The 16,231-nt window shown below is 35.0% G+C and overlaps 1 protein-coding gene across 1 annotated transcript in view; it reads right to left on the bottom strand.

Annotated features, from left to right (window-relative positions):
- Positions 1–16,231, bottom strand: part of LOC150107476 (uncharacterized) — a 574,892-nt gene that overhangs the window by 138,668 nt on the left and 419,993 nt on the right. The window contains exon 19 of the mRNA XM_090392109.1: positions 8,100–8,297. Coding sequence (XP_090248235.1) covers positions 8,100–8,297 — 198 coding nt within the window. The remainder of the gene's footprint in view (positions 1–8,099; positions 8,298–16,231) is intronic.

Raw genomic sequence — 16,231 nt, 5'->3', positions numbered from 1 at the left:
TATCACCACATATTCTGAAGGAATGTGCCAGGGAGTTGACACCTGCCTTGACATATTTTTTTAATACAAGTCTTGCACTGGGTCAAGTTTCTAAGGAGTGGAAGGAGAGCAAGATTGTGCCACTTCATAAAGGAGGTGATAAAACCCAAGCATCAACTATAGGCCTATCTGTGTGTTAGGTGTTGTAGTTAAGTTGTTGGAGAAGCTTGTGAGAACTAGGATCCAGAATTGGGTTGACAACAATGGTATTATCTTTGATGGACAGCATGGATTTGCTAAAGGGAAGTCATGTTTTAGTAATCTACTTGTTACAATAAGGTGACTGCTTCCTCGGACAGAGGAGAAGGATACACAGTAATATACTTAGATTTCGCAAAGGGTTTTGATAGATTACCGCATGATAAGTTGATAGTCAAACTAGAGCTGTTGGGGTTGGATATTAGATTGGTGCTTTGGATTGGAGACTGGCTATCTGATAGGTATCAACAAGTTGTATCAGGTAGCGATATCCAGGAAAAGGAAAGTCACTAGTGGTGTGCCTCATGGGTCTGCTTTAGGGCCATTACTGTTCAACTTGTATATTAATGATATTGGTGAAGATTTGGATGGAGATATTCAGTTATTTGCAGATGATGCTGGCCTTGAAATATTTGGGATGAACCATGAAGAGTAGAGAAGATGTTGTGGCCTTACAAGGAAACTTGAATAAATTGAGTGATTGGGAATGGGGATGTGAGTGCAATGTTGCAAAATGTAAGGTTTTAAAATTTAGAAAACAAAGATGGGATGCAGAATTTATGTTTGGTGAGGATATATTGTCGGAAGTGGAGAAAATAAGATATCTGGGGGGATGATAGTGGATAGGAATCTGAACTTTAGGGGACACATAGCTAAAATTGTGAAGACAACATAAAGGCTTCTGGGAATGATGCAGAGGACACTGACTTGTAGAAGTAGGGAGATTCTTGTTCCATTGTATAAGGCTTTGATTAGGCCCACACATGAACTATTTTGCCCAGATTTGGTCACCGGGTTTTCAGAAGGATGAAGAGATGTTGGAAAGTCCAGAGGTGACCGATTAAAGTAGTTTCTAACCTCTGGAATGTCAAGTATGAGGAAAGATTGAGCAAATGCAACTTGCAGAGTCTGGTGGACAGGATAAAGAGTGGGAGATATGATAGAGACCTACAAGTTAGTAAGGGGGTTGTTATAGGATCAATACTGGAGAGGTTCTACAGAAAATAGTGGTAGATCAGGGGAGAACCAGAGGACATCCCTGGAAACTGTATAAAGAAGGTGTGAGTAGGGGAGTGAGAAGCAGGGTTTTTTTTTCATGCAGAGTTGTGAATGATTGGAATGCCTTTTCTGAGAGTGTGGTGTCTGCAAAGAATTTCAGTGTGTGTTTAAAGCAGGTATGATGAGCTGTATGTATGATAAAAGGACCTCCCAGATGAGTCTTTGACTCCCTTTGGTCTTGGGTAATAATAATAACAATAATAATAGTATATTATTAGTTTTGGTTTCATAACACGTATAACAGCACTTGGGATGCGCCTGTAATTGATGTTATTTTGTCAAAATGAAATGTAAAGCATTTAAAAAATTATGTACTTACTGGATTTGGATAGTTGTGTCACTTTCAGAAATTTTATTGTAGTTTAAAATTATTAAGTGTTGTGTTTTATAAACACATTCTCATTATGCTAATGGAAACAACATGTCAGCCATTATACTTAACTTTTTGCTTGCCACTCATATATAGTGTGCATGCTTGCCGAGGAGTTTGATGGGTGATTGACAGCTGACAGACAGAGCATTCGGTATCGAAGTAATGAGAAAAACAAGAGAGAGCTAATGGAAGTTTAAGAATGCAGACCAGAGGAATTTTCTTCTTATGAAGTTTATTTAGTTTTATGTGACAGTCGGAAGAATACTAATAGAAGATTCCAAAAAGGAATCGTAGATCTGTGAGTCTTTAATGTGGAAGAGTTGAGACTTTCATAAAGTATTTAGTAGATAAAGGAAGATATGGTGGTTGGTGTTCTAAAGCAGTGATTTTCAACTGGTGTGCCATGAGAGGTCTTCAGGTGCACCACGAGATTTATGAAAACAAATTAATTGAAAGAAATAATGTCATAATTTGCTCATTTATTTATTAGTGTCTGGTCTTCCCTCTTCTTGTGTGGGTAAATCAATCAAAATTATGCCTATTTTTTGCCAGATCATCAAAAAAATTAAAAGAATATATTTTTAGTGTGCCGCAGAATTTTAATAATTAATCTAGGTGTGCCGTATTACGGAAAAGGATCAAAATCACTGTTCTAAAGCATCGGTTCACAACCAGTGGTGCATATCTGGGGGGGGGGGGGTACACGAAAAATAATCAGTAATGGCATTAAACAAGTAAAGTAAACAAAATGCAAAACATTAGTTATGGAACAATAAATGTCAGTATTTAAAAACAGCTATTTTAAAAAATAAGGGATACAATTTATAGAAATGGGTTTAAAAAGGGTAAACAAGTGGAAAAAGGTTGGGAACCACTGTTTTAAAAGAATGTTCAAGGAAATGCTCATTGGAAAGTTTCATCTGTCCTTAAGGGCACTGGATATATTTGTTATTTCTACTGGAAAGGGCAATGGAATTAGCACAACTTAGATATGTTGTTTATATAGTAGTAGAAGAAACTTTTTTTTTCCAGTACAAAAATTAATAAATTGCACATCAAACTGAACTGCAAGAGGTAAGAGTATATATACTTCAGTGAGGAATAATATTGAATACTACATAAGGGTAATAAAAAAGGATCCCATGGAAAAGAAGAAGAAGAAGACATGTTCATATTAAAACTAAACATATTTGATCGTTTATAATTAAAATACAATTTTATTTAATGCTGACCATAAAAACAAACTTATATTATAGCCTACCAGTTTTGCCAGCAGACTGTCTGGCTTTTTCAAGGCGTTTATGAAAAGACATAAAAACTAGTAAATGCAAATTGAAAGGAACATAAAAAACGTTGTAAACCAACTAGTAGCTAAGGTTACACGTTCGTGTGACAGAGAGGACTTATTGTTCTTATTCATTATCACGCTTGATGTGATAATGAATGAATGAAATTGACTTGATGAAAGGGATCACTACAGTAGAAATGTGCTGGGAGTGTGATTCTTCTTATCTGGGGTTGTCACTGTATAGATATTTTTTTATGATGTTTTGAGGATATCCATTTTGTGATAATGTGTTGGCTATTCATGAGAGTTCAGTCTGAGTATCCTCCTCTTCTGATATAAACTTTCTGGCTCTATATTTCAACATGTGGATAATGCTCACTTTGTGTGTCTTGTGATGGTTTGAATTATAATGAAGATATCTTCCAGTATCTGTAGGCTTTCTGTAAACAGATAATTTATCCCTTGAACCCTTTTATCAAGTCAATTTCTTATCAAATAGCAAGAATACTAAGCACCTACAACATCAGAGTGGTTTTCAAACCAACCACCAGCATTAGACAAGTTTTAGGATCCCCAAAAGATAAAGTACCTTTCTACAAATATCCAGGAGTATATTACATTCCCTGCTCCTGTGGTCTTGCCTACATAGGACAAACTTCACGGAATTTAGAAATCAGACAAAAAGAACATGTTGGTGATGTAAACCACAATAGAAGTATCTCTTCTGGCTTAACACATCATTTCTGTACGTCTAACCACACAATAGAGTGGCAAAACAGCTCCATGCCATATCTCGATGATGACTACAGACAACGTTTATTCAAGGAAGCCACAATAGTGTCAATAACCGGTGGAAACTTCAACAGAAATCAGGGTGTAATTAAAATTAAACCTTATCCTCTCTCTCTTAATCAAGCTGAACTACAGCTAGCCAGCAAGCAATCACATTACACGTTTACAACAAACACGCATGCGTGATAATGAATAAGAACAATAAGTCCTCTATGTCATGCGAACGTGTAACCTTAGCTACTAGTTGGGGCAGAAACCCCCCCCCCCCTTCAAGTCTTCAAAATTCGAGTTATTGGGGGGGGGGGGGGGGCACCGTAGGCACCAGGGGGAATTGCCCCCCCAGTAATATTATAAATTTTTGGTGATCAGAATGGGATATGTCAATGAAAATTAGCACAAATTAATTTAATGATGTTGGCCTGAGGAAACTACAATATGCTACAAGATTTCATTAGTCCAGTGATTGATAACTAATTTAAATGTAATTTTATATTTATCAACATGTCACACCATATACATAAGTGTACTAATACTCTTTATGATTATGGCATAATTAAGTATTAATACATTACAAAATAACCAAGGTGTTCCATGAAAATTTCAGGATTAGTGAAGTGTTCCATTGTAGGAAAAATCTCGGAAATGCTGATCTACACCAATGCAATCTACTGCCTACCACCACTACCACTGGTATTTTTGTAGACGATCACAAAGATCCATGCCCACAGTGGGATTCGAACCTGCAGCCTTTTGTCTGGAGAGTAGATACACTAACCACTCGGCCAACCAGGCTGGCATTTTGAGCTTATATTGCAAAATACAAGTGGTCTGCTTTTTATCTGACCTTCAAAACAATGACCTTTCAATTATTTAACCCTTGCATGTCACCTGATTTATGGTAATTGAAGGGTTGGATAAACAGTCAATTACTGTAAATAAAGAAGATACCTGATTTTTTTCAACATATTTTCATTGATTATTTATAAGAGTTTAGTTAGCTTTTCATATGATGGAAATATTTGAAGATTATTGAATAAAAGATTTCAGTTTATTTCATTTTTCTTTTACTAGGAAAAATTCGATATTACTAGTTTGTTGAGACTTCTATAGCTCAAATATCCTTAAATTGAAAAGATATGAATTTAAATCATGTTGATGACATGGAATGATTATATGGAATGGAGTGGTGGGACTTTTTTACTTCTATACAAATAGCAAAATAGTATAGTACAATATTATTATTGAATTCTGGATGTGAGACAATTGTTGCACGTTTTTCATGTTGTAATATACATTTATTCCATGTTGTACTGTGCATTACAGATATGAAAGACAACTTCCTCTGAAGCTAGCTTAAGTAATCTAAGCTATATACAAATAGCTTAGATGCAAACCTTCCTTTGCTTCTGCTGGGGTAAAATATGATGAAAACAAGAATGTAATTTCTTGTGCTTTTTTTTTTTTTCTCAGAAGTTTAAAGATTTTGTTGGTCTGGCTGGTCGAGCATTAGAACATACACCCTCTGTCCAAAAAGAAACCGAAAAAAGAAACTAGTGGCACCACCTGTTGTATCTTTTTTTTTGTTGAAAGTGGCAGGCTTCATTAGTGTTGTGTCAACTGTTTATGACATTTGTTTCATTAGAAGCTGACTTATAGTGCCAAGAGTGACAGTGTGTGTTTCGACGAATGGTCGGAAAATGAGTTTCAAACAGAGAGGTGTGATTGACTTTTGTGTTAAACTTGGTAAAAGTTTTACTGAAACACATCAAATGCTTCAAAAAGCATATGGTGATGAATGCTCTTATCCTGTACTCAAGTTTACGAGTGGTTTAAGCGATTTCAAAGTGGTCGTAAGAAAACCCAAAATCATCCGTGAGATTGATTGAAGATGAATTGGAGATTCCAAAATCAACTGTGCACGACATTTTGACTGAGAGTTTAGGCCTTCATAAATTGAATTTGCGATTTGTTCCCCCACAAGTCTTCTGACTGATGACCAAAAAAATGTATCGAATTGAACTGCAAGAACCTCATTAAAACCACTCATAAGGACTCAAACTTCCTTGAAACGATCATTACTGGTGACGTGAAACAATCGTTACAAAGCGGCAGAGTGCTGAGTGGAGACCAGAAGAGGGGCATCCGAAAAATTCCATCCCATTGTTTGTCTCAGGAATAAAAAAGAAATAATAATTTCTCTCAGAAGCTTCAAGACTTCATATTTACTATCTGGTGCCTATTTTCAGTCAGAACTGGGTAATATTTAAGAAGCAATTCACCAGATTTAATAGACTTGATTAGGTTTTGGGATTAAGGAATGCATACTAGTGATGATCATAAATCACTTAAATCTTAGCTTTTTTTTTTTTTATTTTGTATTTTTTTATATATGTAGAGAATTAAAAAAATGAGTATATTCAAGCTGAAAGACAGGAATAGATTTTTTACAAATGAGAAGTCACAAACAAGAAAAAAGAAGGAAAGAGAGAGAAAAAGAGAGACCTTAAGAGTAATGAATTAATAGTTTAGATTATAAAGAATTAAAAATTTAGCACCTTACCGAGAGAGAGAGAGAGAGATGAGATGAGATACAATGTAGCAATTATTATATAATAAATATAATGAGTAGAAGGTTCACACTACAGAATGTGAACCCTCTAATATCTCTTATAGGATATCAGTGTACACTGTTATATAGAGCCAAACTTTGTGTGCTGGGAAAGAGGTAGTATGTAATTAGAAATTAGGTTAATTAGGAACTTAATAACTGTACTCACTCTAAAACAGAGGAAGAGTGAAACAATCTAATCTAAATTCATTACAGGGATGTTATAGAGATCATAATGAACCACAGTTGAAACAGTAACAATCACCACAAATAATATGAGTTTTTTTTTTAAAGCCTACTAATCTGTAGTACAGATTAGTAGTCAATTATAAAGGGATAAAAAAATGTGTGTTTGTGATGTGTAAAAGATCATAGTCTCAGATCAGACATGTGGAAGCACAAAATTATAACTATTGCTGTTTCTGATGACATGAGATATTGATATTTTGTAAGGAAATCCTTAAAAAAACAAAAGAAAGAAATGTTTAAGCCTTTGGTTCTTCATATATCTAATAAAAGAAAGAATGTTCCACATAACAAAAAAAGGGACAGAATAAGAAATATTAGATTTTTTTAAAATTTTAATTTAATTTAATTTTTTTATCCCTTAGCTGGCACCTGGGTGGGGACTCCCCAAAGAGCCTCAAAAGGAAGAATGCTCCACATAACAAAAAATGGGACAGAATAAGAAATACTGGATTTTTTTATTTTATTTTCATTTTATTTTTTTATCCCTTAGCTGGTGTCTGGATGGCGCTCCTCTCTCCAACCACTACACTACTGTGGATGCCTTGTTTTTTCTTGCCTAGTTTTACGTCCCCTCAGCAGGAGCCAACTGCAGTTGATAGTAGAAGTGGCAGGGTTGCAGATGCCCTTTTCCACAGAGAGTTGGAAGGACAATCACAAATATCCATGCACTTCATGGGATAGAAGTGTTTATAGGTGTTGAAGTGAAGTCGTAAAGCATGTAAATGGAGATAGGCCAGCCATAGTAGACTGTCAGATGGAAGGTAACCAAAATGAAGAACTGAGTGGATACCAAGAGAAGGAAAGGTCACCAAAGAACAAGATGAAGGGATGATCTACAAAGTTTGACATGAGATGGTTGACACAAGCTAAAAACAGACAAAACTGGAAACTCAAGGGGGGAAGCCTATATATAGCAGTGGATGGAAAGAGGCTAAAGAAGAAGGAAAATTCAAACCTCTCAAAAGGTGACATAATTTAAGGTTGAAGCATAATTAATTTTAAGCCATGCAAATGCTTGTATAGTGACTATAATATATTCACTTAAAGTGTGATTAACACATTTAGTGTTGTGTGCCTCAATTTTTATAGATAATTTGCTGATAATTGAAGCATATTATTTTGGTATTATATTAACTGTTTTATAAATATTTTGCTCTATAAACACATAATTTTATAAATGTATACAAATATATTTTATGAATATATCCTAATTGAATCATAATTCATAAGAGAAATCACAAAATTCATTCTATAAAAGAAATCATAATTGGATGATTTCAAGTCCCTCAAATTTTACTGAATTAAAATCCTTCAATTATGCTGGGTACAAGACATTCCAGTCTGTTGAAATTTCTGGGTATAAGGCATATTAACTATTATTTATTGAGTTATAAATAAACATCTATTAAGATGTTTATTTATAACTAAAATATGGGAATCATGAAATAACACACACACACACACACACAATTTACATACATCCACATCCTTACTTCAGAGTGTTGAACTACAGTCTTGTTGCTGTGGTCATCTCTTAATGGAGATTTTGTAGAAGTGTTTATAGGTGTTGATGGCTTTATTTGGCTGCAGTAATAAAGATGTTTTGGCCAGTGAGAAGTCTGACAGGAATGGCTGCAATAACTTGTGTTCCAACAGCAAAGAAACATGGCTTCCTTATTGCATTTAGCACACTAATAAAAAATTAAACATATTTATCTCAGGCCATAAATAATCCAAATTATTTATATCTATAACACTACAAATCAGAATTACTTATAATAATATATTATTTATAATAAAGAATTCAATTTGGATGATAAATAAACAAATCACTATGGGAGGCCTGCTTAAAAGTCTCATTAGAAATTTAAAAATATTTTGTTGGTCCATTATTTGAAGGAAGCACTCCATGTTAAACAAACTATTTTTGGTTATTCGTTTCCTAAGTTTTAATTCAAGTATGATTGTCTCTCTAAGAAAATGTCTTAAGAGATGAAAATATTATTATTATTATTATTATTACATAACACCTCCAGGGAGTCCAAGGACTCATCGAGGAAGGGCACCTACAACTCTCAGTTTCCACCACTCCACTAACTGCAACTATCTTCATCATCTATACCACCGCCATCTACCACCGACCACCACTACTATTTTCACAGACAATCACACACATCCATGCCCATGGCAGGATTTGAACCCGCAGCCTTTTGGCTGGAGAGCAGATATGCTAACCACTCGGCCAACCATGCCGGTATTTATCAGATTATAATAAAGTTTGATAGCTATTTTTAAAGCTATAATTCTATTTAATATTGCCTCTGGAATTTTACATGTTATGCATTTGTGTTCTCAGGCAAAAGTTGATCTTGTTTATGTACTGTGATGTGAAATTAAACCCTTTCTTATCCCACAAAAAGGATGGAAAGAGGATGGATGGAAACCTACTTGTCTAAGCCAAATATTCTGATTATGCAACTAAAGGTGTCTCTTTACTAACCCAAAGAAGCTGAGTTATAGTAAAGAGGCATATTTTCTTTCACAATGATACAGTATATGAAATTTTAATGGCATCTCAGGGAGTTTTTTTTTTAATGGAAATTTCATAATCAAAGGTTGTTCAACCTAATAACATCAGTATAGTGAATGAGCAAAAACCTAATGTAAAAGAAAAAACATATTAACAATCGATTTAACTAACAATATATGCTCTGCTGAGCATAGCATATACTGTACTCTGCAGGAAATATCTAAAAGGTGAGAATGGTCAAGGGCTGTAGAGGGATCAGACAAAGAGAAAAATGAATCTGTTCTGTGAATTGGAGTCAACCTGTGATGCAGTGTCAAACTGCTTCTGCAGCTGTATTAATAGATTTAGAGGAGAGTTGAGGAATCACTGATATCAATTTTGATGAATAGATTGATCAATTCTGAGGAATTCTGATGACAGATCTTTCACATCTATGTGAAAGATCTGTCATTAAACAAATTGCACTCTTCTGTAAAATATTCAAGAATTTTTAGGGAGCTCTAAAGCACCATCCAAAATGTGAGAGCAGTATTCAGTGGTTGGAAGAATTTGTGATTTGTGTTTAGTTTTGGTCAGAGTTAAAGTAATGACTGGAGTGAAAGTGAAAACCTAATTTTTGGATACTGAAGATGCAATATAGGTAATAATTTTATATCAAGAAAGAGTGGAGGTCAGACCTAAAAAAGAGAAATGCACTTTGTCCAGAGATGTAGATGTTCTTCAAGAGACTGGAAGAAAAGGATGTTATATATATATATATATATATATATATATATATATATATACATATATATATATATATATATATATATACATATATATATATATATATATATATATATACATATATATATATATATTTCTTTTCATGTTTTTATGAGAGAGAGAAAGATGACAAGATGAAATTTGTCTTTATTATCAGTACATCATTAGCAAATTGGAGCTAATTAATTTCATTTCCATTTATCTTAATTCCATTTCTATTAGTTTTGTTAATACAGAGATTAAACATTATCAGAGAAAGAGAAACACTCTTGTCTTACACCTTACCTATCCTTGCTGTTTTAGTTCCTATTTGTTGATTGCTTCTGTTTGGGCTTCCTGGTGTTTACAGAGATTACATATGAGACTTCTATCTCTCCGATCTACCCTTATTGCTTTTTTAAGATTTGAAACATTTGGTTCCAGTCAAGATTATCAAAGGCTTTCTTCAGATCAAGAAAAACTATCAAAGTATTTTTATTCGTCTCAAATCTTCTTTCAATAATCCTTTAAAGAACGAGGATTTTGTCTCTTGTCTGTTATTGTTTCCTGACCCCAAATTGGTCACTGTGAATGACCCCAAACTTCCCATTGCCACAAAATTCTTCAGCATTCTTTGTTAGTTTTTTTTATGTATAATTATTTTCAGAGTGTGAAATTCAACTCATTGTTCAACACTTTTCACACTTATCTGCATTATTTATTTTAGGAATGCAAATGATAGAGCATTATCTTTGGGGGATGATTCCAGTTTCATATACAGGGTGATTATAAAATAACGTCAAGTGTTCAGAGCCTTCTAGCGAGTAATGTATTGGACGAAACACACCAATATTCGGTAGATGTACACAGTGGAACATGGGGATTCGATTTAATGAAAAAAAAAAAATAGCACCAAAAGTCGATTACAGGGGAAATTTTGGTGCTGTTTACCGAGTAAAATGCATTAATTTGCATTATATCGGTTTATATTATATCATTATATTCGTGGGAAGCATTTTATATCAGTCAGCATCAAGGAGAAGGGGTTCCTTATGGCTCTCTCTAAGTGAGATCTTCTTCACTATTAAAGTGAACTCAATTAGTGAACAGTTTTCTCCCACAGTAAGCAATTGCCTTTATGTCGATGACTTCACAAATGATGTCACTCCTGTAACATGAGGTTTCATTGAAAGAAAACTTCAACAAACAATTGATTGTGTCCCTTCCTGGGCTCTTTGTCATGAGGTTCATATTATCTTCTGGAAAAAACAGTCTGTGTACACTTTTGCTGGAAATGCACTCTCCAGCCTAATCATCCTGATTGAAGAGTGGGACAAACTATTATTGCAGTAGTACCAGAGCCAAGTTTTTGAGACTCATCTTTGATAGAAAGCTAACTTTCTTTATACACATTCATTGCCTTTGGGAAAAGTGCAAAAAGCCATTGAATATCCTCTGCACTCTTAATCTTCTATAGAATGGGGTGCTGATTGATGTTTCATTCTCTGTATTTATCATTCACTTGTATGTTCAAATTATGGTTATGGTTCCCAGGTTTACAGTTCTGCAAGGTAAAGCACACTCTGATGATTGGATTTATTCATCGTCAAGGTATTCGAATAGCTGGCGATGCTTTTCGTGCATTACCCATTCAAAGTCTTTATGTTGAATCAAATGACCCCCCCCCATCACTCGGATGAAAACATTTGTCTCTTAATTATGCCCTAAAAATAAAGTCCTCCTACTTGGACTAGTCTTTTTTCTCTCTATGTTGGGAGGTCCAATAACACACACATTAGACTGCCATTCATTCTTTTGGTATGTATGTTAAAGAGGATATGGAAGCTATTGCATAAATATTGACAACCTGATCTGCATAACAGCATTCCACAATGGCAAGTTTGCACTCCATCTCCATCCTGCAACCTCTCACTTTATCAAAGACAAGATTCATATACCATCAACTGTCTACCTTCAGGTCTACTCTGATTTCTTGCCCATCTATACTGATAGTTCAAGATCTCTGTTGGCTGCATTTCCTGATATTACTATCTCCAACCGGATCCCACTCGACTGCAGTAATGATACAGCTGCAGGCCATTCAGCTGACACTTAAGCATTTAAAAGAAAACTGCTACCAAGAGAGTGTAATTTATCCAGATTCATTTTGTTCTTTACAGGCTATTTCCTCTCCTATGTATAATCCACGTGGATTGCTTTATGAGGTCTTACAATAGTTGTAAAAAAATGAAGACTCTGAATTTTGATGTTTGGTTGTGCTGAATTCCCAGCCACATTGGAATTAGGAGAAATGAGCCTGCTGATGCGCTGCTAGATCAGTTCACACTTTTTCCATGTACTGTTTGACAGTTCCCTACACAGATTACAGAGTAAATGATCAAAGCAATTAGCTTTGATCTTTTATAAGATTAAAGCTAATTGCTCAGTGGCAGTCATCATGGCAGGAAACACTGAAAAACAAATTGCATTATATTAAGCCTGAAAAATAAGCATTGGCAGACTAGTCAATATAGGAACAGAAGAGAAGAAGTTGTCAGTCATTTTTTACTATTTCTACCTTCAATATGATGAGGAGGATTGAATAATACTTATTAACTGGTTATTCAAAACAAACAGTTAATAAGCTTAGAACAGTTAATAAGTTAATAGGCTTATTTAAATTAAAATAGTATTTCTATTTTTTATCTCTCTAACCTGTAATAATTTATTTTGTTTCAAAAATATGTCTCTCAGCCAATTAAATCAATTGTATCGTATTATATATTTATATTTATTCTGCCATGCAGTATGGGAACAAACCTACATTCATGTTGTGCCAAAAGTAGCATAAAAAATTATATATACAATTATATTATTATGCAAGAACTTTTGATAGACTGCCACATGGCAAGCTGTTAAATAAATTGAAATGGACAGGATTGGATAACAGATTAGTGAGTTGGATGGTGACTGGCTGTCAGATAGTTATCAGAAAGTTGTATATGGGGAGGGGGTATCCTGAAAGGGAAAAAGTCATTAGTGCTGTGATGCAGAGGTCTGTGTTGGAACCCATTGTTGTTCAACTTGTATATTAATGATATTGAGAATGGGTTTAACTGGCAGTATGCAACTGTTTGCAGATGATACAAATTTGGGGAGAGCAATGCGAAGTCAAGCAAATGTTATGGCCTTACAAGGAGGACTTGAATAGATTGTGTGAATGGGCAGGTAAGTGGAACTATTAGTTCAATGTTGCCAAGCATAAGGTTTTGAAATTCAGTAAGCAATGATGGGATGCAAAGTATGCACTTTCTGGGGGAATTTTAAAGGAAGTAGAGGATATGATAGATCTGGGAGTGGCAGTGTACAAGGACTTAATATTCAGGGCCAACATTGCAGAAGTTGTGAAGTCATCACATCAGATAATGGCAATTATGCAAAGGACCTTGACATGCAGAAATAAAGAGGTTATTATTCCATTGACGTATTATTCCTAATCAAGGTCAGATAAGGCCTTCCTTAAGCTTTGTATGGATTATTGTGCAGTGATTGGTCACCAGGTTTTCATGGTGATGTGGATATGTTAGAAAGGGTCTAGAGGAGATTCACAAAGATGGTCAGTGTTCTTTGGAATGTGGAGTATGAAGATAGATCAAAAGAATGTAAATTGCAAAGCCTTGTGAATAGGAGGAGGAGGAGGTGGGAATATGATTGAGACATATAAGGTAGTCAGAGGTTGTTATCAGGTTGACTGGGAAGAAATTTTTCATAGAATGGGAGAGGTGGTAGAACAAGAGCCAAGACACATAGTGAACAACAACCAAAGAGAAAGCAGGTCTCCCAACTGCAAATCCAATCAAATGACTTGGAAATTTTAACAGCAACCAGTTGAGTTTTATCGACCTATTCAATAGCTTGTGAAATAGTAATGTGGACTAGGAGATCCCTGTGGACTGAAGAGTATCAGAATCATGATGGATAGTCACTAATTAGCTGCTAAGTTTCTGAGTGTTGAAAATGTTGGTTGCTGATAACTACTTTCCCAATACCTTTTGAGAGAAATAAAGTGAGACAGTGCTGGGAGATAGTCTGATGGCTGATATTTTCATGCTTGTTTTTTTGGCATGGCATGAATATAGGCTTGTTTCCATGCTGCAAGGTAGATGAGGGACAATCAAAATAATTTTTAAATATGTGTGTGTGTGTGTGTCCTCCATGAAGTCAGAGCGTCATTATGAGAGGTACACAGCATTATACACAAAGCTTGTCCAACCATGAACCATAAACTGGTTCAATGTGTCCACATTCAAAAACACTCAGGTAATGCATTACCCTCATAAACCAAACATACTCCTCATTCCCCTGCTCATGCCCTCTTTATACAGTTCCCAGGGATGGCCTCTTGTTCTACCACCTCTCCCATTCCATGAAAAATTTCTTCCATGTCAACCTGATAACAACCCCTGACTAACTTATATGCCTCAATCATATCCCCACCTCCTCCTCCTATTCACAAGGCTTTGCAATTTACATTCTTTTGATCTATCTTCATACTCCACATTCCAAAGAGCACTGACCATCTTTGTGAATCTTCTCTAGACCCTTTCTAACATATCCACATCACCATGAGAACCTGGTGACCAATCAGTGCACAATAATCCATACAAGGCTTAATGAAGGCCTTATCTGACCTTGATTAGGAATAATACATCAATGGAATAATAACCTCTTTATTTCTGCATGTCAAGGTCCTTTGCATAATTGCCATTATCTGATGTGATGACTTCACAACTTCTGCAATGTTGGCCCTGAATATTAAGTCCTTGTACACTGCCACTCCCAGATCTATCATATCCTCTACTTCCTTTAAAATTCCCCCAGAAAGTGCATACTTTGCATCCCATCATTGCTTACTGAATTTCAAAACCTTATATTTGGCAACATTGAACTAATAGTTCCACTTACCTGCCCATTCACACAATCTATTCAAGTCCTCCTTGTAAGGCCATAACATTTGCTTGACTTTGCATTGTTCTCCCCAAATTTGTATCATCTGCAAACAGTTGCATACTGCCAGTTAAACCCATCTCAATATCATTAATATACAAGTTGACCAACAATGGGTTCCAACACAGACCTCTGCATCACAGCACTAGTGACTTTTCCCCTTTCAGGATACCCCCCCCCCATATACAACTTTCTGATAACTATCTGACAGCCAGTCACTGTCCAACTCACTAATCTGTTATCCAATCCTGTCCATTTCAATTTATTTAACAACTTGCCATGTGGCAGCCTATCAAAAGTTCTTGCATAATAATATAATTGTATATATAATTTTTTTATGCTGCTTTTGGCACAACATGAATGTAGGTTTGTTCCCATACTGCAAGGCAGAATATATATAAATATATATGATACAATTGATTTACTTGGCTGAGAGACATATTTTTGAAACAAATTAAATGACTATAAGCCGAGAGATAAAAAAGAGAAATACTATTTTAATTTAAATGAACTGCATGATTAGTTTCATCTTTTTAGAAAACTTCTTTGGGTGTATAACACAAGGGAACTACCAATAAACATCGCGAGAGAAAAAATCTATGCATTAAAGCGGTAACATATTAACGTTTGAAAATGTTCTGCCTATCTCGTTCAAGGTCTCGTGAATGCCAAAGTTGGACAGCAGCGCAACGACAGTCTGAGAGATTATAGTTGAGATTAGTGTTGAGATGCACTGGATGGAGGACGATTTCTTTAGATTCTACAATTCTTCTTTCCAGTTCATCAGAGCATCAAAAGATATTTTCTGATTTGTCCCATATGACTGGATGAATGATAGCGCTTTTATTGTTAGCATCAGCAGAATTCAGGACGTGGTTCAACCATATGTGATATATCTTTTATGTTCCTCTGGATGTAATATAATTGAGTTTTCCATCTGAATAAAATAAGGCATGTTGCAGTTGCACCAAATATGGTAAATGTCAGATATTTCAGGTTGTTATGTTTTTGCTTGGACATACTGAGCAAACAATGGAGTTTAAGTAGAGGAATGAAAGAAGTCTGGATGTTATATTTTTTAAGAACTTTGACTAATTTTGGTGAAACGGAACTGATAGATGGTAGGGATATGTAGCCTTTTTCACTATCTTCAATATGGCAAGGAGGTGGATTGAATAATAGCTTATTAACTGTTTGGTTTGAATAACTATTTAATAAGTATTATTCAACCCTCCTCATCATATTGAAGATAGAAATAGTAAAAAATGACTGACAACTAATTCTCTTCTGTTCCTATATTGACTAGTCTGCCAATGCTTATTTTTCAGGCTTGAAAAATAAGTA

The sequence above is a fragment of the Typopeltis vanoorti genome, chromosome 4 (assembly GCF_054136105.1).
Source record: "Typopeltis vanoorti isolate ZY-2024b chromosome 4, IOZ_Tvanoo_1.0, whole genome shotgun sequence".
Lineage (NCBI taxonomy): Eukaryota > Metazoa > Arthropoda > Arachnida > Uropygi > Thelyphonidae > Typopeltis > Typopeltis vanoorti.
This window is presented reverse-complemented; position numbering and strand designations above follow the sequence as displayed.